Here is a 27862-nt window from a genome sequence, read left to right on the forward strand (position 1 = left end):
CTGGAAAATCAAAGATTAAACAAAAATACACAAGCTTGCCAAAATGTATGCCATATACATGAACACAGCCAAAATGATCAAAAAATGAAGAGTGAAAAACGTGTAAAATATGCCGAACAGTCCTTAAGGGTTAAAGTGAAATCTACATCACACCTGCACATCTCCCCCCGGCTGAATTCAGGTGCAACATTTTAATAAAATAAGTTTAAAAAATTTAAAGGCCTTTTTTTTTTTTTTGAACCCTGTTTTACTGACTGGATGTGAATCACACAGACGCGGTGGCGGAGTTACAACTTTTCTTTATGTATAACGGGGGCATGCCAAGTCACAGCATTCTGGTACGTCGCCACAAAATTACAGCAAGACACATTGAAAAACACTTGAATGTTTTCACACAAACACACACACATACTCACACGCAGTCACACACTCATTCAAACATTTTTTTTTTTACAGACCAGAATAATTCATAACTTCATATCAGCATTAAGAAGTACCTACAGAGTACAGAAACAACAGACCGAGTTCACCGCCGCGGGCCTCGTTCACAATGCACGCCTCCAGGTTCAGCTCAGATTCAACTTTGTGTTTGAATGTTCACATTTAGTGGCTTCAATACATTCAAGTTTCTTTTGAAATGGACTAAAACGAGCCCGTGTGACGAGCTGTCGACCACGTGCAATTAACTTCACTGACTGAATTTAGCTTTCACGTTGATCTGTGCTGTTGGGTTTACACAAGTTTAGATTCAGATTTTAATCTTTGAATATATCCAGATTACTGAGGACTGAAATATTTTTTCCATTTTTGAAGTACAGGACAATCTAGCTATTATCATTTCTTAACTCTAAGTGGAAACTATACGTTTTTCTTTACGACAGCGGCAGAACAGAAAACAATGGGGTGGTCTGAGTGAAAAATGTTGGTAAATAATGAAACTAAATAATACACGAAGGATTCCTGATGTTGGCCCGATGTCACTGAACAAAGGTGGAATCACTGAATTTCATGACAACAATGAAAAAAAATGTTTCTAATGTCTCTGCAATGCTCAATCCACTTTTTAACATTAGTATTTTCCTCAATATTGTTTTTATGAAGCCTGTTGCTTCAACACGTCCTAATCCCAACTTGTCAAATACTGCAGTTTTGTCAAAGGAAAGTTGATATATGACGCCTTAGGTACTCTCCTCCTTCAGTTCTGGATGTACACAGACTGCATGTAATTTACTCTTGTTATAGGAACTGTGTCTTTTCAAAATACTTACAACACTGGTAAAATACTTAAGAAAAATCCAAACCTTTACATTCTTCATCAAAAACACGTTTTCAAAAAAACCATCATGGTTTGACTTAGAATAAGTACAGTTGTTACGAACATAATATCATGTCATGTGACATACATCACTGGCGTAGCAAGCAACAAATACTAGCACACTACGTTGTGTTATCATACCACCGCACCCACCCACTGACAAAGCGGCAGTTTTTGACAAGTTGGGTTGTTGCGCAGTGTCTTTCATGCAGCTGCAAAAAGTGCCTCTGTGCATCACTTTCTGACGCCAACATCAACGATAAAGCGACAGCGTTTGCAAGTTGGGAGTGGAACAGGCTGTTTTCTTTGTGCATCTCTAGAAACGCACAATACACTGTTGAGACCACAGCTGGTGCTATAATATGTGACCACTCATGATTGATTTGTGAAAATGTTTGATATTTAATCATTATCATGTGATGCTTCCAGCATCTCAAACATGGGGATTTGCTACTTTTACTTGTCTTACTTTGTTAGAAACAGAATATCTTTGGGTTTTTGACTGTTGGTGAGACTATTTTTAGGGCAAAGAATGAATCATTATCAGCAGATTAATCTGATTAATCTGCTGAAAGTAACTGTTAATTGCAGCCATATGTTTGTCATTGATTGACCCACAAAAGTACTTACTGTCACTGTGGGGATGAAGCTGGAGGCTGCACCCAAATTTAAAGAGTCTCTCCTAATAAAAACTACACTAATAATCTTATTTATTGTTTCTTTGTCCTCCAACAACATATCAAACATGTGTGAATATATTTGACATAGTAACAGTTTGGTTGGGGGTTGGGGGGGATCTGAATTCGGAAACACTTGTGACTGCAGTGTGAACGTGACCCGACACAGCTGTTTCATCCTGTAACATTACAGTCTTTAAAGTCTATATAAAACCATTTACATTTGGGGGTGAATGTCTCGAGTACAAAAAAAGGCACTGCCATTTGTTATTCTAAATATGACTTTCCCAGCCTTGTGCATGCAGTTTTTAAAATATAAATTACACTTTTTTTACCGCCCCCCCCCCCAATTTTCTCCTTTTCTTTTTTCTGCATTTTCTTCAATTTTTTGTCTTTTTTGTGTTTTTTTTATTATTAAACATACAATAATCTTTTTGTCAAATATATACGTAAGCCTGCAGTCAATACAGGACATCGGCTCTTTGATAAAATAAAACTAAATGAAATAAAGGAGCACAGTCAAGCGGTAACACTTTGTTACAGAATGGATGCTGCGGAATTTACAAAAAAAAACCCAACAAAGTCTTGGCATCCCATATCAACGACTAAACTGCAGAATCTATGACAAAAATAAAAGATACAAAACAGCATACATGTCTCGACTTAAAGTACATTAAATGTTTTTGGAATATCAAGGCGTTATCTAACTGTTAATACTGCAGTGTGCACAGCGTTAGAAGCACTCCTGGACACCCACAGAGCTGATATGCATTTAGAAAAAAAATAAAAAAATAAAAATAAAGCATTTGGTTTGAAGAGATGTGTAATGATCCAGACCTCAGAGCTGTAACCCTCCGCTGTCCCATCACACGTTTGTTCTGTGTTCACACAAACGTCTCTTTGACCCAGAGATGCTGCAGGAAACTGGAGGCCTGTTGTGTTGCTTTGAACTCTAAATACAAAAAACATGTAACCTTTTATGGAAAAACCACATAAACTTCAGGCTATTTGTCAGTCGCAGACAAGTACTAGTGTTTTTATGCAAAACTGACATAAATCTCCACAACTTTGCATCTAGACCTTTACGAATCAAACATGGCAAAGTGATATGAAAGTAAATAGAAATACGGCAAAAATACTACAGTTTCAACAATCCCTTTGATTATATTACTGACTGCAGGTTTAATTATGTTAAAGGATAAGTCTGCTCATATTCTCTATTTTTCTCAAGTTAAACAAATCTCCTAAAAAGTCCAAAAACACAACACTGTATCTACTGACAAGTTCTGTGTCTAAGATCCTACTAGATCATCTTCCACTGTGCCATAGAGCTGCATTTTTGTTCCAAACTTTTAAATCCACATCAGTGACCCACACTGTTGCACCTACTGACATGCTCCTTCATTACTGTGAGCACACACACTGTAGTTCATCTTTACTGAATCCCACAAACACAATCTGTTTCCACAAATACTCACGGCAGCACCAAATGTGGATTAATCCACCACTGAAAATAGCGCCCAACGAATGTAATACTTCCTGCAATGAGCAGTTGTTTTGAAGTTACTGAGCAATATCACTGTATTATGGTATACTCGGGTATTTAGAAATTCCGACGGTGTGAGTTTCAATACCGTCATAAATACAGGCGCTCCATTAATTTCATTGCATATAGTTCACATCCTGCGTCACCAGAGGTCAGTCTCTGCTCACTACTTGTGGAACAGGCAGCTGAACTGACAGACACCATGAGGTGCGGATAATGTTATAGGACTGTAAACAGCCGGCCAGCAACAGCAGAGCGAGCAACCAAGGGGGAAAACAGCGTATTTTCATATCTACATCAGTGAATTAAGGGTTTATTTCAGCCAAACGAGAGCTGATGATTGCTGGAGCAGTGCACTAATGAACTAGATGAAACACAAGTTCAACACCGTCAGATAACATATACCCCCGTGAAATTTCAGAAAAGTATGAAAAAATCGATACTACCCAAGCCTAAAAGACTAACACATTGTTGAATTTGGTCTTTTCCTTAAATTGACAATTAGAAAAATACAGAATAACGCCAGCCTTATCCTTTAATACAACATCCATTAAAACCTGCAGTTTTCACTTCTCCCACTCAAGACCAAACAGTTAGGTGGTAATATGCCCACAGCACCAAGTTCAGACTCCAGAACAGAATGGACCAGTCTACTTCCTGGCCTGCCAAAGACTACAACTACTACAACAACAACAACACTTCCGTTCTGTTTACCAACAGCTCGTCTGACGTGAATCTGTAACCGAACATGAATCGATGCCTCTGTGACGGACTGCGCTCTGACAGCGAAGCTTCACAAGAAAAAAATCTGACACTGATAGATACAAACAAGATTATAGTTCAACAACAGCAACAACAAAAAATGAAAGAAAAAAGTCAACAATAACTATGTTAATATTTGAGATGTACGTATGGTCACCAGCCATAACATGTTAATACATATGGTACTTTAAATAATAATACACCTAAATGAGTAAAAGTATCACCTCTGCAAAAATTATGAAAAAAACAAACAAAAGAATAAATAATTGTATCTACTTTAAGTACTGATTCATATGGCAGTGACACTGAAACGGTCTACATGAGACCCGATGCTGCTTCTCAGCGAGGAGCATCGGAAAAAAATATAGATGTTAGACGGCGTAACATCAGTTCATGTTACATTCAGGCTTTGGTGGAATCTTCATCTTTGTTCACAAACGTACAGATGACGTCTGATTGGTTACTTACACACTCGAAGTATAAGAGCAGAAAACACACACGCTTGAAACACAGAGACAAAAATCCCAAGATTGCACAGCGTGCCACTAACAACACAAACACTGTCATCTGTGTTGGTGCGTGCACTGATCCAGACTGCAGTTTTAAGCCATCATTTGGATCTGAAGACACATTCAGATCAGCCACTATCAGGATGGCAATTTGGGCTCCAGGTGTCACAACAAGGCACCAACTCAGTTTTTCTGCATATTTTAGCCCCTTCAGTACACTGAATACATCACTGCTGGCTACTTTTAAAACATGCTGTAGTGTTTTATAGATCTACTATATGTTTCCCAAACTTGTAGGTAGCAGGAGGTTTCTATTATAGTATAAAGCTGAGGTTGCACAGACCCGAAGCTTGCTTGAGAAGGTGCTTGCACTTATTTTTATCCAAATTGTTATGTGGAAGTGCAAATCTTTTCATAAGGCTGCACTGCGAGGCATCCTTGTAGCTTATCTGGTAGAGTGCTTACAATGAAGGCTCAGTCCTTAATGTAGCAGCTCTTTTGCGTGTCATCCCCTCTCTCTACCCTGCCTTTCCTGTCTCTCTTCAGCTTCAGCTATCAAATAAAATGTCCAAAAAGTAATCTTAAAAAAAGGCTACACTGCACTTTCAATCAAGAAAAACAAAGTCTGATGTGATGGATTAACTTTCTAAGGGAGGTGTCGAGACTGTTTTAATACCATAACAAAATTGATTGGAAATTTGCCTGTAATATGAGAAAAAACATTACAAGATAAAAGAAGAAATAGTTGGCTGAGATGTTATGTTGATTCAAATCGTAACAAATGGGCTAAAACATGCACAAACCCTGGTGCAGTCCTTTAACTGTGCGTGAAATGAGACGATTAAGTGTTTTCAACTCCCAACATCCACCTTCAGACAAACAGAAATCATTTCAGGTGAATAAGAGGCGTCAGGAGCTTTTTCAGGATCCAACATCGCCACCTGTTGTGGTTCTACCGCTCGACTTTAGTCCGTCCACCGAGGCTGAATCTCTGCAGTCGAGAGTGAGCGTCAGCTTCATCTCTTCAACCTGCTCTGTTTGATTCTGTCACTTGAGCCTTGAACATTTGAATTTTAGTGTATCACATTATCGTATTAAGTGCAGGATACAAAAGGAAGCACTGTAGAATTGCAACAAACTAATGAAAGAAACTAAATAATCAATAACCCTCGATGACGACCGCTCAGGGTCAGGACTCTCAGCACACGTGCTCATTTGAAAGCGGCACAGCGGGGAGTATCCTAAACAGCTTATTTCCATATAAACCTATTCTTATAAAGTCCAGACACAATAAAGTGAGGATAAATATTAAGACACAGAATAACCATGAGACTTTACAAAAAGAAAATAAACTCCATGTAGGCCTGCACTGACAGAGCAGACAGACCATGTAAAACCGGTTTTCTTTGAGGGGAATCCCCAAATAATACTCATGAATGATTTCTCTGCGTCCATGGACTTTAGCGTCTGCCCTGCCGTGACTGTGTTTGGCCAGCAGGTGGAGGTAAGCACTAATGAGACAATCTCTGGGAGAACGACCCTTCATGGATTGACAGCGTGTGATTTCTCCAATGTTGCAACACGGTCCAAGTAGAAACCTAATCCTGTTTATCCCTGCCATCTTTCACACGTTTCACAATCTTCCTTTCTTCCAAGAAAGATATTCAGATGTAACATGCAGCTTAAGCATATCAACCTGCATCAGAAAAAAACAAAAACAGTATCTGAACATGCAGACAGATCCCACTGACGTTATTAATCTCCCATGTATAAAAAAACCCTACATTTTCAATGTATCATGCCTCAAAAGGCTCTGAATTCAAAGAGTTCATACAGTACATGCTGTGGATAAAACAATGTAACTGACCGGTGCATAACTCACTTCCTCCTACACTCACGTAAACAGACTCACGACATGACATCATCTTCCTCTGTCATCCTCGGCCGATCAGAGGTCCTGCCTCTGATGTCTTTCTCCTTTAAACATCCACTTCCCTTTCCGGTATCACCTCAGCTTGATTCATTCTTCTTCTACTTTCTTTGTCTTTCCTCAGTTCTTCCTTTTAGCCATCTTTACACATCTGCTTCATCTCCTCCTTCTCTCTTGCCTCTCTCATCTCTCTCTCTCTTTGAGCCAACACATCTTTGTTGTCGGCTGCTAAAATAAAGAATAAGCACGTTGGTTGTAAACTAGCGTGATGGCTACTCGTGGGACGTAAAGCTGGTAGACAGCCAAGGCTTTACAGAATTACACAATTCATACCTGAAATTCATACATGTTTCTGTACCCTTTGAAAGTAGCATCATTATGTAAACAATAAATACATACAACACAAATAAATGATTTTTTTTTTTTTTTTGCCACCCAATACTGAGCAAGAGGCCTTCCCAAGCATCACGACTGAAAACAGTCAAGGAAATCCTAAACTTCCTTCTGCGTCCTCCTAACTCTGCTTGTCTCATGTTGTTTTTGGGTCTGAGGTACTGTTATGGATTTGAAAGATGCCACGAGTGGTGGTCGATGTGCAGGGACCAGAGAGGGTGTTGGAGAGGGAAAGGGCCTCAGTCTCACTGGGCCCCGATCCACAGGCCAGCGTCTCCCGTCTGCTGGACTGCAGTGCTGCTTCTGGCCTCCCCGCTGTGGGCGAGGGGGCGCTGTTCACTCACTGTCCAGGCCGTGTTCGATGCTTTTCTCTCTCCTCACCCAGATGCAGGTGACTGTGAGCATGCTGGCGGAGCAGGAAGTGTGTTTTTCCGACCCGACTGGACGGTGCCAATGTGATAGCTTGTGTTAGCCGTTTAGTGGTTGGCTCTCTTGTGTTTCTTGGATCCCGCCCGATCCTTTGGTTGAGCTCTACCATTGGCTGCAGGGAGAGGGGACAGGAGGGCTGGTGACCTCGAGGTGACTTATCGTGAGAGAGCCTCGTGAACCTGCGTTGTCCTACAGCTCTCACTCAGGTCCTCATTTCATATTGTTGATGTGCGGTCGGCACCGTCTAAAGAGGAACAGCAGAGAGAAGAAAAGGCATTAGAGTTGAACTTCATCAGTATCCTTAGAGTTAGCGTTATCATAGCTTTAGGGGTCCTGATGGTGACAAAACTGTAACAGTGAAAAGTGAAACGCCACTCCTCCCTCTTTCTGCGTCTTTCACCTGGTGCATGCTGGGATGTGCTGCAGCTTTTTTTTGTAGTCCTGAATAGAAATAAGCTGGTGCAGGGATAAATTTCAGATCTCATGGCAAGTTTAATATCTATTTTGCTTCTTCAATGGGAGCCAAATATAGCCTTCACTGACCCTGTGCAGGCCTTACACTAACATAATCCTTAAAACCTCCTAAAAAGTTGGTATTTCACCCAAATGGGCCATAATGCAGGACATAAATCCTGAATCATTTTGTTTTGATGAAAATAAGAAGTTGCATTGAGCGGCAGTATGGGTAAGTTTTATTTCTTAAGTTTGAAAAATTAAGCAGAACTAGACAGAAAAATACACACTACAAATACGAAGGCATACTGAATGATACTATTCATGTTTCCCTATAGTTTGTATATTCGGTCTTTCACCTTTGAGATTCTGCCTTGTAAGCCCAGATGGGCATCTACTGATGTCAGATACTACACTGATATCAGATTATATCTTCTTTGTGTGCAGTTTTGTTGTTGGACATAATTAAGTCCATGAGAATGTCTATTTTAGCGCTATCTAGTAGTACATTTTTTCATTTTTTCCAGTATAATGTTATGATGGTCAGTTTGAGAGTTTAGCTACAGTCAGGTAAAAGTCATGATGCATGCGCGCAACCAACGCATGTGTTAAATTTTGCACCTTGCACATAGAAAAGGCACTTTGCACCATTCACTTTATACCATACAGTTGTTTTTTTTTTTTAATTTTAGGTTATCACTTTGCTAGTTTATCCAGAAAGTGACCCACGCAAGCAGACAAGAACGCACATGAGGCACACAACACTGTGTGACACAGAACACAAGGCACCAGTGGAAGGTGGAAGTTTTCAGGGAGTCGCAGATAACTACAAAGAGCCAGCATTTAGCTTTGGAACAGATTCACAAGCTGATCTTCCAAATTTGCTTTAAGGTTTTAAAAAAAGAAGAAATTTCAACCACATATTTCACTCATTTTCCGTCTTACACTTTAACTGCAGTTTCTTGTTGACTTGTCATCGTGTTGGTTTGCATTCTTCCTAAACATGTTTGTAATGCTCTTTAGACTATGCAGTGATCATCATAAGCATCGTATGAATAAAATCTCATTTGATTTGCAGAGCAGTCGTGACAGTCAAACTGTTTTCCAGAGAAGGCCTGAAGCGTTTTCTGCCTTGGTGAACAGTAAGGGGCCGGAGCCCACACTGTCATGGTGAGAGAACAACACATCTGTAAAAATACTGATAGAGCCTTTTAGAGGAAAACAACAGTCTGACAGCTGTTGCCTCTGGTGTGGCTGAAGAGGAAAATGTTATCAAACTACGCACTGGCGGACAATTTTATTCCATCATGATACTGAAAGGGCAGGTTAATGTCACTGTGAGCTCTTGTTGAATAGCATAGCAAAAGCACAGAATATACTGTATAAAAATGTCAACATCCTTTCTTTGTACTCATAAAACATTGTGTGTTGGGTTATTTCCTGTAGCAGGTTCAAATTCCGTTACCAGGTTTTGTTTCTGAACCTCAGCACAGCCGGCTGCATGTCTGGATCTGAGACTAGAAAAAGGCGAAACCCTGATTAAGGAGTTTCTTCAGTTAAATGCACTCTTTCGTTCTGCTCTCCACCTAACACACACACACAGACACACAGACACACAAAGCAGCACTTGTCCAGCGTTCTGCGCCGAGCACTGAGGCCCACTGTCTTCACCTCAGTCGAGTTTTGGGATGGGGGGAGTTGGCTCTAACTTTAACTCAGCCTGAAATTCACTGTACATGAGATTATTCTGCACAAACCAGGTCACTGAATGGCTGACTTGACTGATGTCCACTACAGCATAATACGTAACGATTTGAAACAGTTTCTTTTAAGATTTTCACCCTGTTTTCATCCATACCAAATTCCAAAATGGAAAAATGCTTGTATTTCATCTCTTGGGCGGTTCTGTTTTATGTGATCTTTTTCTCACTGTTTTTAACAATCAGATGTCTGAGATTAAAAGTGCCACATCATTTAATAAAAACTAGTTCACACTAAACGTGACACTGTTGCTTTCAATTCATATAGTTTTCAAAAGTTACGTTTTTGGTGGTTAATTTTGTAAGTGGGTTTTTGCTCTTCCCATTTTATTTCTCTGTTGAGCTGAACTCACCTCGACTGTTAACAGAATCATCGTAAGATTTCAAACTTTGTGAGTTTTGGTTCTGTTTGGCCAGACTGGACCAACAAATTTGACATCTGAAAAAACCCTCATTGGGCTCCAACAAGTCTGGAGTTATCGATGGGCCAAAATCTCAAGACTTCAAGCTGTTCACACAGCAGGATAATTGACTGAGTGTTGGAATGGACCAGTCAGATCAGTGTTAAAACAAACTGAAGCGACTGAGCCCAAACATGACTCAATAACCGACTGAATGATTTGTTTTTGCCTTTAAACATAATAAAAGTTCTGGTCGAGTCAGATCCAACTGTTGGTCTCTACAGAAGATTTTATAACTGGAACAGAAGAAACGGTGTCCTGCTTACAAATTAATGATTGGGTATATCAATATTATACCCAGCTACGGCTGTAAGTCTAGAATTTGCATGTTAGTTATTTTAGAAACACAACGCGATACTGTGGCATATAATCCCTAGAGATTTTCCTTTGTAGCACTGTCATCAGCGCTCACAGAACAATGTGGGACAACAGTAAAATAAAATTAAAGTTAATATGAACGGGGGTGCCTTAAGGACAAGCCAAGGGCACCACAAGATTATTAACAAAATTATATCGTACATTTTTAATAATATTGCAGCTAAGACTGGTGAGGATGACCATCAGATGCTAAAATCAGATTGTACCTAAAGTGACGTTGTTAACAGCTTTTCAGGAAAAGGGCAAATAGTGTCAAATGTGGCATTAGTGCCAATTAGTGACACAAAACATGACCATTTAGCTGGCCAAGATAATGAATACTTCAAGCAACTGCAAGAGAAAAACAAGACACAGAATCAAAGCATTGATGTCATGTGTCTTTGTCTTTTGTCCTTGAAAATGTAAAACTGTTAGATTTATTTTTCATTCATGGTTTAGTTTGATCCTGATTTCTTTTTATGAGTCACAGAAGTAGGCCTTTTCCTTAACGTTGATCTTAGTTCATATATGCCACATATTCTACATCAAAATAAAGGAAACAAAGTAATTTGGGAACCAAATCGAAACTGGTAATAATGTGGGAACTCGCTTTGTTTTGGTTTATCATTCTCGTATGTAAGTGCCACTGCAGCCAGGAACCAATGTAGCTTCACTTTAAACAGGTGGCATAGAGAGGACAGAGACAGCTCTCTGTGGTGGACATCACTGCCAGACAGTCATCAGAAACCTGGATGATATGATAATCATGTACAGAGGGACATGATTAACCAGATTACTCTGTGATCCACTTAAACATCACCTCCTGAATATGTTCAAAACAGAAGGGAAGTCCCGTATGCTCCTATTATCAGATGTAATCTCTGAAACAACTGTATCTTATGGATTCTTGTTTAATGATGAGGATCAGTTCAAAACTGTGTGTTACCTCCCAAGGCGTGCTCTGTCATGCTCAGACACAGAGACTCAAGGCGATTGTTGATGTCTGGCTCCGTCACCGGTAACTGCAGATCTGCACAATAACAAACATGAACATCAGTGATTAAATTATATTCACATTAAACAGATGATGTGAACAAAATGTCCTGATGATCAGGGTCACGGCTGGTTTAGCAGGTGAATCAAACTCGGTCAAAACTACAAATAATTCTCTACGGTTGATCCTTTCCATGGCAGAAATGCTACAATATCAGTGTTCACTCCTTCCTCGTGTGTTGAAAAGCTGCATAAAATGTGTTTAAATTACTTCACACATCTGAGTCAGAGGCCTTCGTTCATAATCAAACATCATAATTATGCTTGAACTTTTTTTCTTCCTTTTAAATTGGCATCAGACGACGAGTTGGCAGAGAACAGAAGACACAAATTCAGATCAGTCCACTGGGACAATGTCGTCCACTCAACCAGAGTGCAGCCTCAATAATCAGATTATACCACACTGTTAACTCCAGCACTGAGACACAAAACAATGACTGCAGGGGCATGGCGTCTGTTGTCACTTCGATTGACTGTCTGCGTGTGTGTGTGTGTGTGGAGAAGTGAGGACTGGATTGGGGACAAGATTTACATTCACTAATTCAAAATAACCTAAACATTTAATTGATGTTCTTTTCTTTGAAATACATGGAGATATGAAATATTATGATTACCATAATTATCTCCCAGTCTAAATATCTGATCTAACTTTTTGACATTTAAATAGGTCTTTGAAAAATAAAGACAACAGAACTGATAAAATTGCTGTTACAACCTAAACTAAAAATATGGCAGCTCTCTTATGCTGCCTTAAAGTCCTCCTGATGAACTCCTTCTTGTGAGTTTGAAAGGTCAGAATACAGTATGATTATTTAAATACCACTGTTTAGAAACAAAACATGATTGGGGAAATTACTTTTGTTTTTTTGTGGATTACACAAAACCAAATGGCAAAACTGTGGGGCTGAAAAATGAAGTCCACATGAAAGTGCCTAAAACTGCAGTGAGTCAATCCCTGCAGACCAACATTACAGGAGAAATAAATATGTATACAGCCTCTTACAGAAAACGGTTTTGGTCTTGAAAGCTAATTTCCACATTCATGACTGCAGGGGGATGAATTTTTATATAGCTCACTTGTTTACGTTTTATTAAAGTTCAGCATGATAAAGGACATCTCGAGTGAGATGCTGTTTGCAAAGTGTCACCACAGTCTATGGCCTTTTCTACACAGTGATCGAACTATGGGGCCATTACAAAGTCCTTTTTTACACCGCTTTTGCTGTTTTACACAAAACCAAACAACAGCTGCATCATGTAGCTCCAGTGTGTGATTATAGACAGCATGCCGGCAATCTGGAAGTAAGAGAGGCGAGGCGTGATGTTTAAAACAACAGCCTTTAGTATGACATAACATACATGTCGGCAATGCTTTCTAAACAATAGCAATGGCATAACATGGCAATAACAACTATTTACTGTCTCTGTTATATGTTGGCCGATCTCTCTCCTCTGTAAGGAGCTCCCTAACTTCACTGTTTTTTGTGGACGTTTTTAGTGGGTGTTCTTTGATTTAATGGCTAACTGCTGCTAGCTGCTTTTTAAAACTCCCACAGTGGGTCGCACACATGACATGTGTTCAAAACATCACACCCATCCTGCCTGCTGTCATTTTTATACACATTCAGTGCTGTTACTACCTCTGCTGCAAGCTTAAAGGCGAGATGACTCTTTATTTTTTATGTTTTAGACTCTTTTATTTTATACAGTCTATCTTCAAAACAAGCAGTTTGAAGACATCACCAGGGGCTTTGACAATTCATAGACTATGAACAATTACTGTACTAACAATTACTCGAGAAAATAACTGGCGGTTTAATCAATACTGAAAATAGTCCTTAGTTGCAATAATCACGTCAAATTATTAAAGGACGGTCATCACATAAACTAAACTTGGAGCTCCTCTTTCTCAGTTTTTTCTGACTCTCAGGTGCTGGTTGCTGTCTCGGCCTGAACCGTGAGCACGGTGGAGACTGATTTGAAGCGGGTTGGGTTGAGGTTGGTGGGAGGGGGGGTGGGTGGTATGTGTGTGTTGGGGGGGTTGTATTTGGGCCACAGTACAGCCTAGCAACCCCTTCAGGCCATTTAGTCCTTCGCTGAGTCTTCAACACAGGCCGGGCGGTGAAAATCCCTTGTGGCCAGAGAGAAAAGCTGAGTTAGGCCCAGTAGTCCACACTGGACTATTTATAGGCTCCAAATCCGCCCCCCCACATCCCTCCACCCCCTGTACACACAGACTTACAGCGACACAAACACAGACTGAACTAAACTATACACACACTTGTTCCTTCATCCACTCATTTTCTCTGCTGTGTCTCACTTAATACGTCTCTTCGTGCGTCTGTTTGGCAGGGACAGACAGATCGCACATATATGCACGGTTAGAGTGTGTGTGTGTGTGTGTGTGTGTGTGTGTGTGTGTGTGTGTGTGTAGGGAGGGTGTCTAGCCTTTCAAATCAGTTACTCTGGCTGAGACCCAGCTACAGCCACCCTTGAGGGTGACAGGAATGAGATGAGTGCATGACTCTGCAGAGTTGTCAAAGAAGGAGAGATGGAGGGATGGGGGAGACAGAGGGAGGTAAAGTTAAGAAAGAAAGCGAGTCAGGGAGAGAAGGAAGGGAACGAAAGTGGGCCAGGGAGCCATGTCCTCGCTGCACAAAGAGCCTCATTGTGAGACTCCTCTGACTCTCTTTCCTGCCTCTATCTCTTCCTCTCTCACACACAGTCTCCACTCTCCCTCCAACTTCCCTCCTGCTTTTTTAAAATCTGTTTTTCCTCTTCATTCTAAAAAGAGTATGTTTCTAGTGTTTGTGTGTGTACGTGTGTGTGTGTGTGTGTGTGTGTGTGACAAAAGTGGAGGAAGTCCCAGCTTGTCCTATTACTGTCCATTGTTCCTGTGGGACAAAGTCCAGTCAGCCAAGGCTACTACAGGTCACTCTGCCTGGCGCCGATGGTTACCATGACCCGAGCCCGTGTTGACACTGAACAAGGAGCTTTCAGGTCGAAACAGGGCTAAAAATGATCATCATTATTTAGGATGACTTCATGTTTAGACACAATTTTGTTTATGATTTGATGCGATGACGCTGCATCTTGAGTACAGACCAGTATTGCCAGTTCATAAGAGAAAATGACTGGATAATTATTTCCAGTGTGTCCTGGGAGAAACAATACACTGTTGTTGGGCTAAAACAGGTTTTTCACTTTGATAGGAAAGGGAAAATAAACAGGGCTACAGGTCAGTGTGCTCAGCTTCATACGAAGTTGATGTTGTCAAAATGAAACACAAAGTTCTATCAGAAACACTTTCATTCAAACAGAACAGCCTGGCTGCAGAGTGGTTTCTGTGTTATCATTTCCTTCTAATATTTATATTTTTTTTGGCCCAAACCTGCAGAATCAACACTAAAATGGGACAAAACCCAGCTCAATACCCTCAAGACTAAATTTGAAAAACTGGAAGCGATTAGTCAATGTGTGTTGACTAATTGTGTTAGTCATCCACTGGTTGTTTGAAACTAAAATCAAGCAAGTCGGTAAACTCTTAATAACGGCATGATGAAAAGCACTTAACTGTTGTGAGAGTTAGAAACTACGGTATATATTGCTGCCTTTAAAATAAGAATAAAGTGTTAAAGGAAAAGAAAACGTCACTGTAAATTTCGACAATGTGTTTTCATTTCAAATGTGGGAGTTATAACTTGTTGATATACAGAATAAAATACACAATATAGAGACATATACAATGATTAGAATAAACCATTTGAAGCATATTTTCATTTGTTTCTTACCAGCTTGTTGGAACATGACCATGGTTTGTGGTGTGGTGTGAACCGGCAGGGAGCGGGTCCTCTGCACGGAGCTGTGGGTCCGGCTGGGCATGCTGTTGCTTCCTCCGGGGTTGGCAAACCAGAGACCCTGAGGAGAATATTTTAACAAAAGCATTAAATTCACTTCCTGAACATGCAAACACCTCTGTGAAACTAATGGGAAAAATTGAAATACTGCCATTAACTTTGCAGTTAATGGCAGTATTTTGGGATGTCTTATGAAATGACAGGACATATTCATTCTACTCCTGCTATTGGTAAATGAACTAAATTATATTTAATATATAAATTCTGTTTAGATAACACCTGGCAGAATAAAATTATCAAGTTATCTGAATGTTTTACTAAATTCTTCTTTTGAGACTTCTAAAGTTTTTTTGAAAAATGTACTTTTTTTAAAATGTATACCAATTTTGTATTGGAAAATTGAAATCATCCATAAATACTTTCTCGATCAAGCAAAATGGAATGTAATATTTTTATATTACATACGGCGTATGTCAAAAGGTCTTTGTGGTCCAGAGAAAGTTAAACAATGTATATATGTGAGCTGCATTTAGACTTAACTAATTGTTACGTAAGCCTGTCATGATAATTATCACACCATATTAGGACAAAACCTAATCTTTATATTGCCTGTTGTGTTTGTTTACATAAGAATGTCACCAAAACTTGAGTCAAAATTAATCCAGAATTCACAGCAGACTTTTCCCAACCATTATCAGACTCGGGCGCAGCAATTCAATCTTTCTTTTTTTTTAATTTCCACCCTGCCAAGTAAGAAAAATAACACAATGCTTCAAAGATGACACAGCGTAGCTTACCAGTAGCCTGCAGCTGCACTTTTGGTGTGCAAGAGACACTAAAGTAATAATATGTGAAATATTGTTTTCATATTCCAATTCCAATAGCAGAATATTTTTAGGAATTAAAAGTTAGTAAGGGATACATAAATTATTACGCTTTCATATTATCATTATATTAGTGTCATAAAATTGTCTCAAAATTACAATATTGTTTATCGCAATTATTTCTGGGACAGTTTGTTGTCCAACTAAAGTAGATATCGTGACAGGCCTGTCGTTACACTGTTTTCAACAAAACTTTTAAAAGGCAATATAATCATACATCGTGCTTTGATTCACCAATTTCATGTTCAAAGGTTCTCCTCGTTACACTCATTCCCATGACTTCTTTTCACACATTGCTGAAACTTTCACTGATCAAAGAGGAAAATGAAATATGCAAGCTTGAAAGAAGTCTGTTGTAAGATCAAGGCCACAGCCTCTTCAACATTTTCTCTCCCCACGCTTCTGTCTGGATGTCTGGCCCACACCTAATGACAGTCTCAGACACTCACCACATGAATTCCTCACTGTAACCTGCCTATTATACCCCCAACACCACGACCCCCCACCCCCAACACAGCACCCCCCCGCAGCCCTTCAGTGCCACGGGCCAGGGAAAAACAGGAAATGCCTGTGCACTGTTCTCACTGCCTCTGACCGCCTCTCTCACTCTCATACACACTCATATAAACTCTCTCTCTCTCATTGCCCCTCCTCCTCCAACACCACAGCTACCTCTCCCAAACTATGACTCATATATTTCCCTCCCACCCTCCTTCTCTCTCTCTCCCTCTACACATCCACACTACAGTCCCACACAAGAAGGTCCAGCGTGAGGAGGAGGAACTGAGGTATTTCCTCCCATTGTAAGAAATAAGAGAGAAAGAGAGAGGGAGAGAGAGAGGGAGAAAGAGAGAGAGAGGTTCCCTATGAACTGGGTCAGCCCAGACCAATGTGTGCCAGGATGGGCCTGAAACAGCTCCACAGCTCCTCCTGTTTCAGTGTTCGGCACTGACGCAGGGCCTCTGGTATGTGGGGTGACCTGCCTACGAGTTCCATCCACCTCACTTCATTCGCCAAACACCACCGCTGCTCCTCTTCCTCACCCCACATTTTTTCTTTGTCATGGAATAAAAAAAAGTCTATTTCAGGCAGAATACGTGCTGAAGAAGGAATTCTGCTGCCCAGGTTACTGTAAACATCCTGGAATGTATTATTACGCATTTCAAAATCTTCCTCTGTGCAGTCACGAACACCACTGCCATTCAGCATTCCAGTCACCACACACACACGCGCGTGCGTGCGCACACATGCACACACACACACACACACACACACACACACACACACACACACACACACACACACACACACACACACGATACCATTAGTTTAGAGCTCATTTTTTTGTATCAGAAAGTTTCATTTAAATGTCCTTTTAGGAAATAATCTGAACTATCCAGCCACATCTGACGTCTTTAACCACACTAGTTGAAAATCTCCCAAAGATGACCAGTCTGTGTGAGAGTTAACATGCGTCTTTGAACAGTTAATTAATACATCAATAATGAAAATAATTACATGAATCCCTAAAATGGTTTTTTAAGGGAGAGAACACCCTGCCACACACTACGCTAATAATGCACATCTTCTTGTTATTTTGGTGTCACACATACTAAATCATGTATAGTAGAGAATAACTCATAGATCAGGCATGTCAAACCGGTCCACAGGGGGGCCGGTGTGGCTGCAGGTTTTGTTTCCAACCAAGTAGCAGCACACCAGACTTGACTCATTTAATCAACTGATCTCCGTCTTCAGACAGTTGATTGGTCAAACTGTGTGCTCTTGGTTGGTTGGCACAAAAACCTGCAGCCACACCGGCCCCCCTGTGGACCAGTTTGACATGCCTGTCATAGATAGTAACACTCTCTGCACACTGACAGGCTCATCATACCTCTGTCTACGCTCTAGTCTGACTCCCTGTTCTCCCTGCTGGTTTACTCTCATCTCTCCGTGCTGGTTTCACTCACCTGTCTCCCCTGCTTGGGACCGGTGGGTGTGCTGCTTGAGCTGCGAGGTGTGGGTCCCAGCAGTCCCCCGCTGCCCAGCAGGCCCAGCCTGGCACCCGGCAAGCTCCTGGAGGGCATCTGGAACTGGCGAAGGCTCCTCCTGGCCGACACGCCACCCGTGCCCCCAACACAGCCAGTGGTGGGCAGAGAGTTGGACTGGCCGAAACGGCTGCAGCAGGACCAGATAAAAGTGAGATGCAGGAAAGCAAATGGTGATCACAGGTGTTGGAACATTAAAGCCAAGAGGAGCAAGTTAATTCAATACTACAATCTTAATGTAAAAAAAGTTACATATTATAATAACATGCAGAAAACTTTTTTGCACATTCCTCATCCCAACGGGAAATTTTTCCACTAGTTTGATGAAGCTGTGGTGCTGGGGATGAGATAGACAAGTTTTCTGAACAGAGCTGAACTTGTAATAATAATATAAACATTTCAGTTATAAAGTGATTACATTTAAAGTGATTAAACGTCTATCTCTGAAAAACCTGCTGTCTACAAACTAATGAATAAATCCTTCTCTAATTCACTTCCCTCCTCTTGTTTGCCTATATTCATGCTTTGGTAATTGTACACGTCTACAAAGGAAATAATAATAAGAATCAGAAAACTTCATATAAGATGTTTGTCACAATTATTACATTTAACATTTTTCCTGTATGTATGTTGATTAAAGCTTTACCAGGTTTCTGACATTTCCCACTCATTTGACCATTTACAGCCAGAAATCTGTAGTTTTTTTCTTACCACATAGCCTTTTCTGGTTGTTTTATTTAAGTTAAAGTGATTTTGATTTCAAGTATTTTCATCACAGACAGCGAATGAAAATGACAGCAGCTGTATGTCTTCGCCATTACCTCCTTTGCGGTCGGTACCCTGCTATGTCGAGGAGGGTTTTCCTTGGAATGGACCGGAACAGCCTCTGGACCTGTTGTTTCCATGACAACAGCCTCTTCTTCTGCGTCTCAGTAAAGGACTGACAGGGGAGGGGGGAGGGGAGAACAGAGAGTACGAATCGGGGTTGAAATGAAGCACGGTGGAGGATTTTCAGGTACACTGTGTCGCATCAAATGACACCAACCCCTCTTCACATCTAAATATGAAACCTGAAACCTGAAACTGCACAATGCACATTTCTACTTTAACATACTGAAAAAGAGAGAGACGGTCTGGATCAGAGCATTCCTCTTTAAACTAGATTAACTCATGTATGATCTGTTGTGTGTAATTTACTGACAACTGAACTCAAAAAATGTTTGATGAATTCTCTCAACATTTCAATTTGTTAAAGTTTCTGCTGGTGGCTGAAATAATAATTCAGCTGAAAAAAAATAATGATATCTGCATATCTTTACACCTAAAAGAGCTTTATTATATTGTAGCATGCTCAGCTGTGAAACAGAAAATGTGTCTATATACTCAGAACATCCTCCTGGCTGCTCTGTGTCATCTACAACATCTTTCACCATTCATTGTCTATGGAGTAGCCTAAAACTTTATACCCTATGACATCACACATTTGAATTTTAGCTGTCTTCATTTTTTGATTTGGTAGAGAGCTGTTCATGGTCACTAATATTTTTGGACAGTCTTAAACAATAGGAATAAAATATATAAGTTTTGAAAGTGGGCGCAGTTCACCTTTAAACATCCTGTATCTTCTGTTCCTAGTATATAAAGTATATGCTGTATCATGTTTCGGATTTTTCATCTTGACACTCAAAGTATCTGCACTGCATAAGTGTATTCCAGAGTGAGCAGGTACCTCATGGATAAGGCACTTGTCGATCAGTTGTAGGTAGGAGCTGATGTTGTCTTCGTCTGACCTCGACACCAGCAGCTGGGTACAAACTGAGTAGGAGGCAGCGATGGAAAATAAGACATTAAAACAAAACCCTCTTGCGGTCCATGGAAATAATCTCGCCTGAGTGCTGGTGCATGTAGCTCACCTTTGCCCATGACACGAGTGAACTGGCCTGGTAGATCCCCCTCGGCGATGACGCTGGTGCCTGACTCAGCCTCCCCTCCGCTCCCGCCAACACCAGACAGATGGGAGCCGGGAGCTACGCTCTTGCCCTCAGGGCCCAGCAGGGGGCGCTGCGGGGAGGCCTCCTCGCCACCGCTGAAAGCCTTGATTGGCGTCATGATCATTTGGTGGAGCTCCTGCAGCGGGGCGCGCAGATTACTGCCCTCCAATACATCCTAGTGGGGGTAAAAGATAGGAGGGGAGAGGAGAGAGGGAAGGTGTGAATGGGGAATCAGATTCAAAAGAATGAAGAGGATATCTAAGTGACCGAGCTGATGTGGCTCTTACAATACAGATCTCAAGAATACGGCCAAAACCCAACGTACCCCTTGCCCATAACACTTGGCCTTTACCCATCTGTTTTGCCCTTTCACGTCTATAGGGGTGTCCTTGTTCTTGTTGGGATTGAGGGGTAGGGCGAAGTGTTGGAGCTACATGGCTCTTTAAACGGTGGTTTTTCAGAGGCACAGTCCAAACCGAGTGTTAAGAGAAATCATCATCAGTGTGGCTGCACAAGCAACAAAAGGAACTCACAGATATATTTTCTTTGTAAATGAAGATTTATATGGTTCTTTATAAAAGGCAAAATAAAAGATATCACTTGTATGCCGATGCATTGGTTTATTTAGCTAGCTAGCTAACGTTACGTTGGTATTGCTGATTTTTGACAACACCTCTTTTTATGTCTTATTTGATGACTTGTTTGAGAGACTGATAGTATGAAACTTAAATCCAGGAATCGTGACAACCGAAAAAGTCTGCCTTTACCTCTCACAAAAAATAACCACAGCTGAAGACGGCATATTCACAATGTCAGGCAATACTCGTCGCATGGACGACTACCGATGATCAGAATAGGGCCAGAAAAGGGTTGTCCCATTTCATATCGAAAGTTTTCAACCATTACCCCCTGTAACTCTGTTCTGAGGGGCAAGGTGGCACTTGAAAATCAGGGGTGGTAGGAAAGATTAAAAAAAAAAAAAAACAGGGGATTGTGCCTAAGATTTGAAGCTTTACCTGACGTGAACCACCTAAGTGACACAAATTTTAACATATTCATTGAATAAATGTATGTTACTTATGGCAAACAAGTTGGATATTAAGAGGAAGACGGACTCAACAGTGAAGGAGAGATCCCTGACCACAGTGCCATGTGATAGAGCAAGGAATAAACTAAAACCAAAAATACATACGTCCGTTTTTCTTTCACTACTTGTGTCCACGTGTATCACATCAGCGTCCCTTACACCCGTCGCACAGCAGCGCTCTACATGAGTCTGTGTAAACCCAAAATACCAAGCAACAGGTGTCTTGTTTCGCCAGCCCTACCAATGCAGCGGTAACAAATTTTTAAATGAAGCGTTGGTGAAAAGGTTAAGCCTGAATTTAGCCGGCCCAAGAAGTCCCTCCTGCGGTGTGCCCTTGAGCGCCATTGTCTTGCTTTGAAGGCTGAGCGTAGGGGCGAGGGGTGGGGGGCGGGAGGCGGATGGGTTTAAATTCGGAGCCCAAAACTCTGCTTCCTGGATTAGGTGTTCCTTTAGCTGCCATCTCAGATACATAACACCGACTGAGAATGGCCACCCTTCTCACTCTACCTCTCAGAAACGCACGGGAACAGAGAGGTGGTGTCCACTTAGGTTTCGAGCTCATTTGCCAGTAACAAAAAATCAATATCATTTCTAAATTCAAATAACTCCATGTAGGGCTAGAAGCTTTGTGAGATTTTTTTTGTGAAGAGGAAGAAAAGAAGAAGAGAATGTGTTTTCCAGTCACTGACCTTTTCCAAGCTGCGAAGTAGGTTCTGCCTCTCTTTGAGCTTCATAATGCTGATAACGATCTTGTGTCTTGCTCCTTTAGTGACCTTCTGTTGGGAGAAAGAGTTTTGTGTCAAAGATGCCTTCACTCATTGGCAAAACACTGGTCTGAAGAACTGATACCTATTCCTTGAGATAGAGAGATGTGCGGTGTACAAATGCAATCAGGGTTCCTGCAGCTTCAGAAGAGTTAGATTTAAGACTCTAAGACTTTTTAAATGCCATTAGAATTGAAATCTAAGACCAATTTTACAATTACCAAGATAAAAGAGAGAAAAAGAAAAAAAAAAACCATATCACTTACAAAGATCAAGAGACTATTTGCCCAAATATACTGTATATTTGAATATAAAACATGATTTTTTTTTTTAAAAAATCATTTTTTAAAATTAAAAATTCTACTTAAAAAGTTAGGTGATTTACCTGAAATGGTGAAAAAAAAAAAACTTTCTAGAGTGGAACACATGGAAAACAACAAAATTATTCTGGGATTTTACAATGCAATGTCAAAAAAAAAACATAATTCCCACAGCACGTTTAAAGTCTTAAAAATGCTCCTTAAGACATTTTAATACCAATTCAGGCCTTATTTTTAGATTAATTAATTTAATGCCTTTTACCCTGACAACATACATTGTCCTTTAAAGAACTGATACTATCTATTGAAACACTTCCAGGTTGGGCGAATAGCAGTATACTGAATCTTCTGTTGCAAAGGACGTCGCTGTCGTTCTGCTGAAGATTAGCACGTCTCAGTGTGGCTGTGCATTATGTTAGGGTCAGACAGAAAGGGTTAGCAACACCTGGAGGAAGTATACAGCTTCCCGGTGAGCTGTGGTTATTTTAGCTGCATCCTCTGTTTCAGAATAAACTCCTCAACGTCTTTAAGCGCAAGCACAACCTTGTACTCTGCACACCCAGGTCATGTTGTACTTCTCAACATGACCTGGCTGAAGTTAATTATATAAATATGTCCCTTTTCAAAACTAAGATTGATTAAAACTGGGCAATATTAAGATATTTCCTTTTATCTGACACTAGTGTCTGCCCCACATGTGCCAGAACTACGCGCCGAAATGTTGTTATTCAAGGCATTGCCCTGCATAATTACGTACATTTCTGAATTGGTCCATAACTAGTCTCCGACTGATGATCGAATCTTTGACTTTCAGGGGGCAGCCCTGGTTGACTGAATCCATTTAGTCAATTAACATCAGTGAATAGAATAAAAATATACAGCAACAACTTTTACCTTGTAAAGTTATTGTTCTTTTTATAAATTACATTGAAAGCAAATCTGTCCATGTGTTTTCGTGTGTTTTTTTACTGTAGGTGTGTATATATATAAAAACCTGTGCCTCTAGCTGCTCTTCAGTCAGTGACATCATCTCGTCGTAGGTCATTGTGGAGAAGAGAGCAGCGTACTTATGGAGACGGAGACTCTTCAGCCACGCAGGAACATCTGAGAGGCAGAAGACATCCAATGATTATAAAACGATTTCATTGGGCAGCTTCAATTCCTTCATTATCGCTGCTGCAAACACCATACAACCTAGACTGTTTTGCACACATACGCATACTGTATAATGATGGACAAAATAGATAATACAATATTCAATCACAAGATTTTGAAAAAAATCATCATAAATGAAAATAAAACATTAGTTTAACATTAATGTTCAGCTGATGTTCATTAATGTTCAGCGGATCTGTACGCCACATTCAAACTGCTGGGAGTGTTAGCTCGCTACTAGTTATTAAGACATCTTTGTCCTAATGTGCAGTTTAGATGCCGATTTTCATTGGTTCTTTGATTTTGAGTCAATAACTGCAGTTCTGACAGCCCATTTTGTGCAACTCAGAAGAGAACAAATAAGCTCTGTGAATGCATGTTTCTCCTTTACAATTTTATATATTTCTTTTGTTAATCTGCTGCTCTGTTTTCATCTGAGGACTCACTTTGACACCTTTGCAGAAACTCTGAGAGTAAACAGGGACTTTATGGACACTGGTCTGTCCATCCTACATGATGTGGAGCGTCACTGAACAAGCAGACCTCCACCTTCCAGTAAAGTAATACAGACTGAGTGTTTGATCACAATTACACAGCTGTTTGATTTATCTGAATAATAGATATTGTCATAGAGTTAGAAACAGTGATGGATGAAGTATTTGTCCACTGGAAGTGCACATACGCTGATATTAAATCTTGAGAAGTCAGTGCTCTGTAAACCTTTTTCCGCCTCCTGATACCTGACACCCAGCGCAGCAGTCTTCTCTGGCAGTAACAGATTACTGAAACTTTGTGTCAATATTTTCCTCTAAAGTAAAAATGACAAATGGGAGCTCTTTCTCTTGGGGCAGGAATGTTAGCTTTTCCTTCCTGTTTAGCTGGATGACAACATGAAAAATCTCTGTGAAAGAGAGGGCAGAGCCTTCTTGAAAGGTTTAACTCCAGTGCAGACAGTGATAGCCTCAGAGTAAGGTCACGGAGGTTGGCAGCTGTGGCCTCTGCTTCCCCCTGACAAACTGCTCTGACTGGATCAACAACTTGCCAGAGCCTTTAACTGAACCCCTTTAAAGCTAAGTTAACACTACATGACTTTTAGAGTTGTCAGATTGCTGAACTGTTCACACTACACAGCCTGCTGTCTTGTAACTGGGAGTCCCAAAGTAATTTTGGTATTCATACCAAATGACTGACTGGTGACACTACAAGAACTTTCACCAAGAGGAATTCCAGATGAGTATCTCATGTAAAGTGCAGGTCAAACCACAACTTGCAGGGGTTGCTTACTAGGAAATACAGGTTCAGGCAGGTGGGTCAAAAAGTGACAAAGCAACATTCTACAAACTTCATAGATCACTCAGAGACACATTGCGTGCAATAGTCCACCTTCCACCCCTTCTCATTTACTCTCTTCCTCTTAAATACACACACACACACACACACACACACACACAACACAACACAACAACACAACACAACACAACACAACACAACACAACACAACACAACACAACACAACACAACACAACACAACACAACACAACACGAGAGCGCAGCAATGCTCATTCCTTTTCTCTGTCCTAAACATGTTTCTTGTGCTCTCATTGGCTTGTCAACAAGTCAACAATAGGTCCAAATAGATTTGTCTGCTAAATATCTGGACCGAGGGCCAAGCCAATGCCAATTTGCCTCTGAGATGGGGCTTTTATCAACATGCAGGAAAGGGCGTTTGTAGTTTTGTAGTGTGAGCTTGGCATAATCAGCAGTGTGTGTGTTAATCAGTTAGTGGAATCCCTTTCATTTGAACTGTCCTACTAAGTGTATACTATTTTTTATACTCACCCCTCATGCCACTGCCCTCATCATGGAAGGAGCTGCGATGCAGACCCGAACCTCCTCCTAAACCAGCCTCCTCCAGATGCTCACTGCCTCCGCTGCCTGAGGAGGCGATGCTGCTCTGGGGTGATAGAGGTGCGTGGTCTGGGGCTGGGCCTCTGGCAGTCCGAAGGTCCTCCTGCGACAGCCAGACATGGCCCAGAGGCTGGTTGCTGGGGCCACTCATGGGAGGCGTGAGAGACACGGAGCGCTTCAGGGGACTGTGCTGCTGGCTGCCGCCTCCACTCAAGACTGCAAGATAACAGCAAGAGTAGTCAATGTCAATGTCAATTTTATTCATTTAGCACATTTAAAACAACCGTAGTTGACCAAAGTGCTGATCAATCCTAAAACCAAGGGACAAAACAACTAGAAACTAGTAAAACATGATAAAAAGGGTACAAAATAAAATACAAGAGATACAGCACAATACTTTAAGTTGAGGTACTTAGCTCAACTAGAAGTAAACGCCAGTGAAAAAAGATGGGTCTTTAGCAGCGACTTAAAGGTTTCTAGGGACTGAGCAGCTCTTATATGAACAGATAGACTATTGCAGATGAGAGGCAGCCCCTGCAAAAGCTCAGTCACCTCTTTTCTTATAGCGAGACCTAGGAACCTTTAACAGCATTTGGTTGGTGGACCTCAAAGCTTTAGCTAGAGTTTGATGGTGTAAAAGTTTCGTTGAATAAGGTGGTGCCAGCCCGTTTAAGACCTTAAAAACAAGCATTAAAATCTTAAAATCAATCCCGAAGCAGACAGGGAGAGAGAGAGGCTAATACTGGTATTATATGATCCCGCTTTCTTTTTCCAGTTAGGAGATGAACAGCTGCCTTTTGTACTAACTGGAGGCGACGAAGAGAAGACTGCTCAACACCCACACAGTCAGGTCAATGCAGACTGTTAGAGCTTGGCTACAAAGAAATCATACTGGAAAGCTGCTGTTCACAGTTTACTCAATACTGTGTTTAAAAACACCTGATACAAAAATTCAAATGATAATTTTGCTGTTTCCCAACACATTATTCATCTGATCACAACAACACTACTGTAAAGACTGAGGCTAGTCTGAAAAATATCCTTAATTATACTCATGTTCCCTACTTACAACAGTGTATAACAGCCTTAATTAAAATATTGGCATTTGACCTTACAACTTTAACGCCCAATTGGCTCATATCACATAAAGAACATTTATAAATCAGTGGTTCCCAACCTTTTTCCTTGAGGGACCACTTTTTTATCACTGAATTAACTGACAACCTCAGACTAAATGACATATTTTATGGATATTTCATATTCAATGCATAACATCGTAGCACAGAAAAACTGATAAACTAAACCAAATAGTAAACACAATTTCTGTAGAAAGTCTGTGTAAAACTAATATTAATTAGAAATTAGATTAATTTCAAACAGACTATTTCCTGTGGAAATAGAGATGTGGTTTCCAGATATTTTTAGGAACCTTTTGTACAGTTCTGTCTGTACCATTAAGACTATTTTAAATAATAATAAATAGTAATAATCTAAACATTAAAAATAACTTTCATTTAGTTTCCTTTGCGTAAATGAATGAAATGCTGAGATACAGGCCTACTGTATATATTTTTTAAAATGTTTCCTTACACCCTTAAAATGAAGAAGTGACCCTCTGTGAAGCTTTGGCGACCTATTGTGATCGTCAAGAACCAGTAAAGTTAATCGAGTATATCAAAAACATGTTCAATTAATATGTTCAATTCAGAGTCCGACCCTAAAGAAGAACCATCTCTCTGTACAGAATAATCAGCTGTATCATACAGTGCAGCACCAGGTTAGTGCCAGTTCATTAACTGTCCATGTTGTCATCTACTGTACATGCAGGTCCCTTTGTGCACTCACAGACTATTCTGATCTGAACATCTGGCATGATAGGAAGTGCACAGAGGCGACCCTTCTGCTTTGTAATTTTAAATTAGTATGATACAAAAGAGTACATTTGTTTGTTTTATACAGACAGTCTAATCTTCAGCCAGCGTTCATCTACTTTTTGGAATTACTTTCAACTCTGCCTGCCAAATTTCCTTGTCTTTTATAGAGCAGTGAAAAAACACATTTTTTTTGCTTTGCATAAGGTATCTGCACAATCTCTTATCCATTGCTGACACTATATACCCATTACTAACAAACTAGCTCATATGTGAAATTAAAACTCAGTATTTGTTTGTGAGCTAACCAGAGACAGCTGGAGGGAGGAGGC

The 27862-nt window shown here is 40.5% G+C and overlaps 1 protein-coding gene across 2 annotated transcripts in view; it reads right to left on the minus strand.

Moving 5' to 3' along the window:
- Window positions 1-282: 282 nt before the first annotated feature.
- samd4a (sterile alpha motif domain containing 4A) overlaps window positions 283-27862 on the minus strand; it is a 67566-nt gene continuing 39986 nt past the window's right edge. Inside the window, exons 4-13 of one of the 2 annotated variants that reach the window (XM_042490973.2) lie at window positions 25591-25875; window positions 23597-23700; window positions 22202-22288; window positions 20348-20600; window positions 20164-20249; window positions 19256-19374; window positions 18357-18564; window positions 15437-15563; window positions 11539-11622; window positions 283-7805 (exon numbers count right to left, since the gene is read on the minus strand). In XM_042490973.2, the coding sequence (XP_042346907.1) occupies window positions 7777-7805; window positions 11539-11622; window positions 15437-15563; window positions 18357-18564; window positions 19256-19374; window positions 20164-20249; window positions 20348-20600; window positions 22202-22288; window positions 23597-23700; window positions 25591-25875 (1382 nt within the window). In that variant the 3' untranslated portion in view covers window positions 283-7776. Of the gene's footprint in view, window positions 7806-11538; window positions 11623-15436; window positions 15564-18356; window positions 18565-19255; window positions 19375-20163; window positions 20250-20347; window positions 20601-22201; window positions 22289-23590; window positions 23701-25590; window positions 25876-27862 lie in introns of both variants that reach the window. The other variant, XM_042490965.2, reaches the window with a different exon arrangement.

This window comes from Plectropomus leopardus, chromosome 1, assembly GCF_026936395.1.
Source record: "Plectropomus leopardus strain MGB_pleo_1.0 chromosome 1, ASM2693639v1, whole genome shotgun sequence".
NCBI classification, from domain to species: Eukaryota; Metazoa; Chordata; class Actinopteri; order Perciformes; family Serranidae; genus Plectropomus; species Plectropomus leopardus.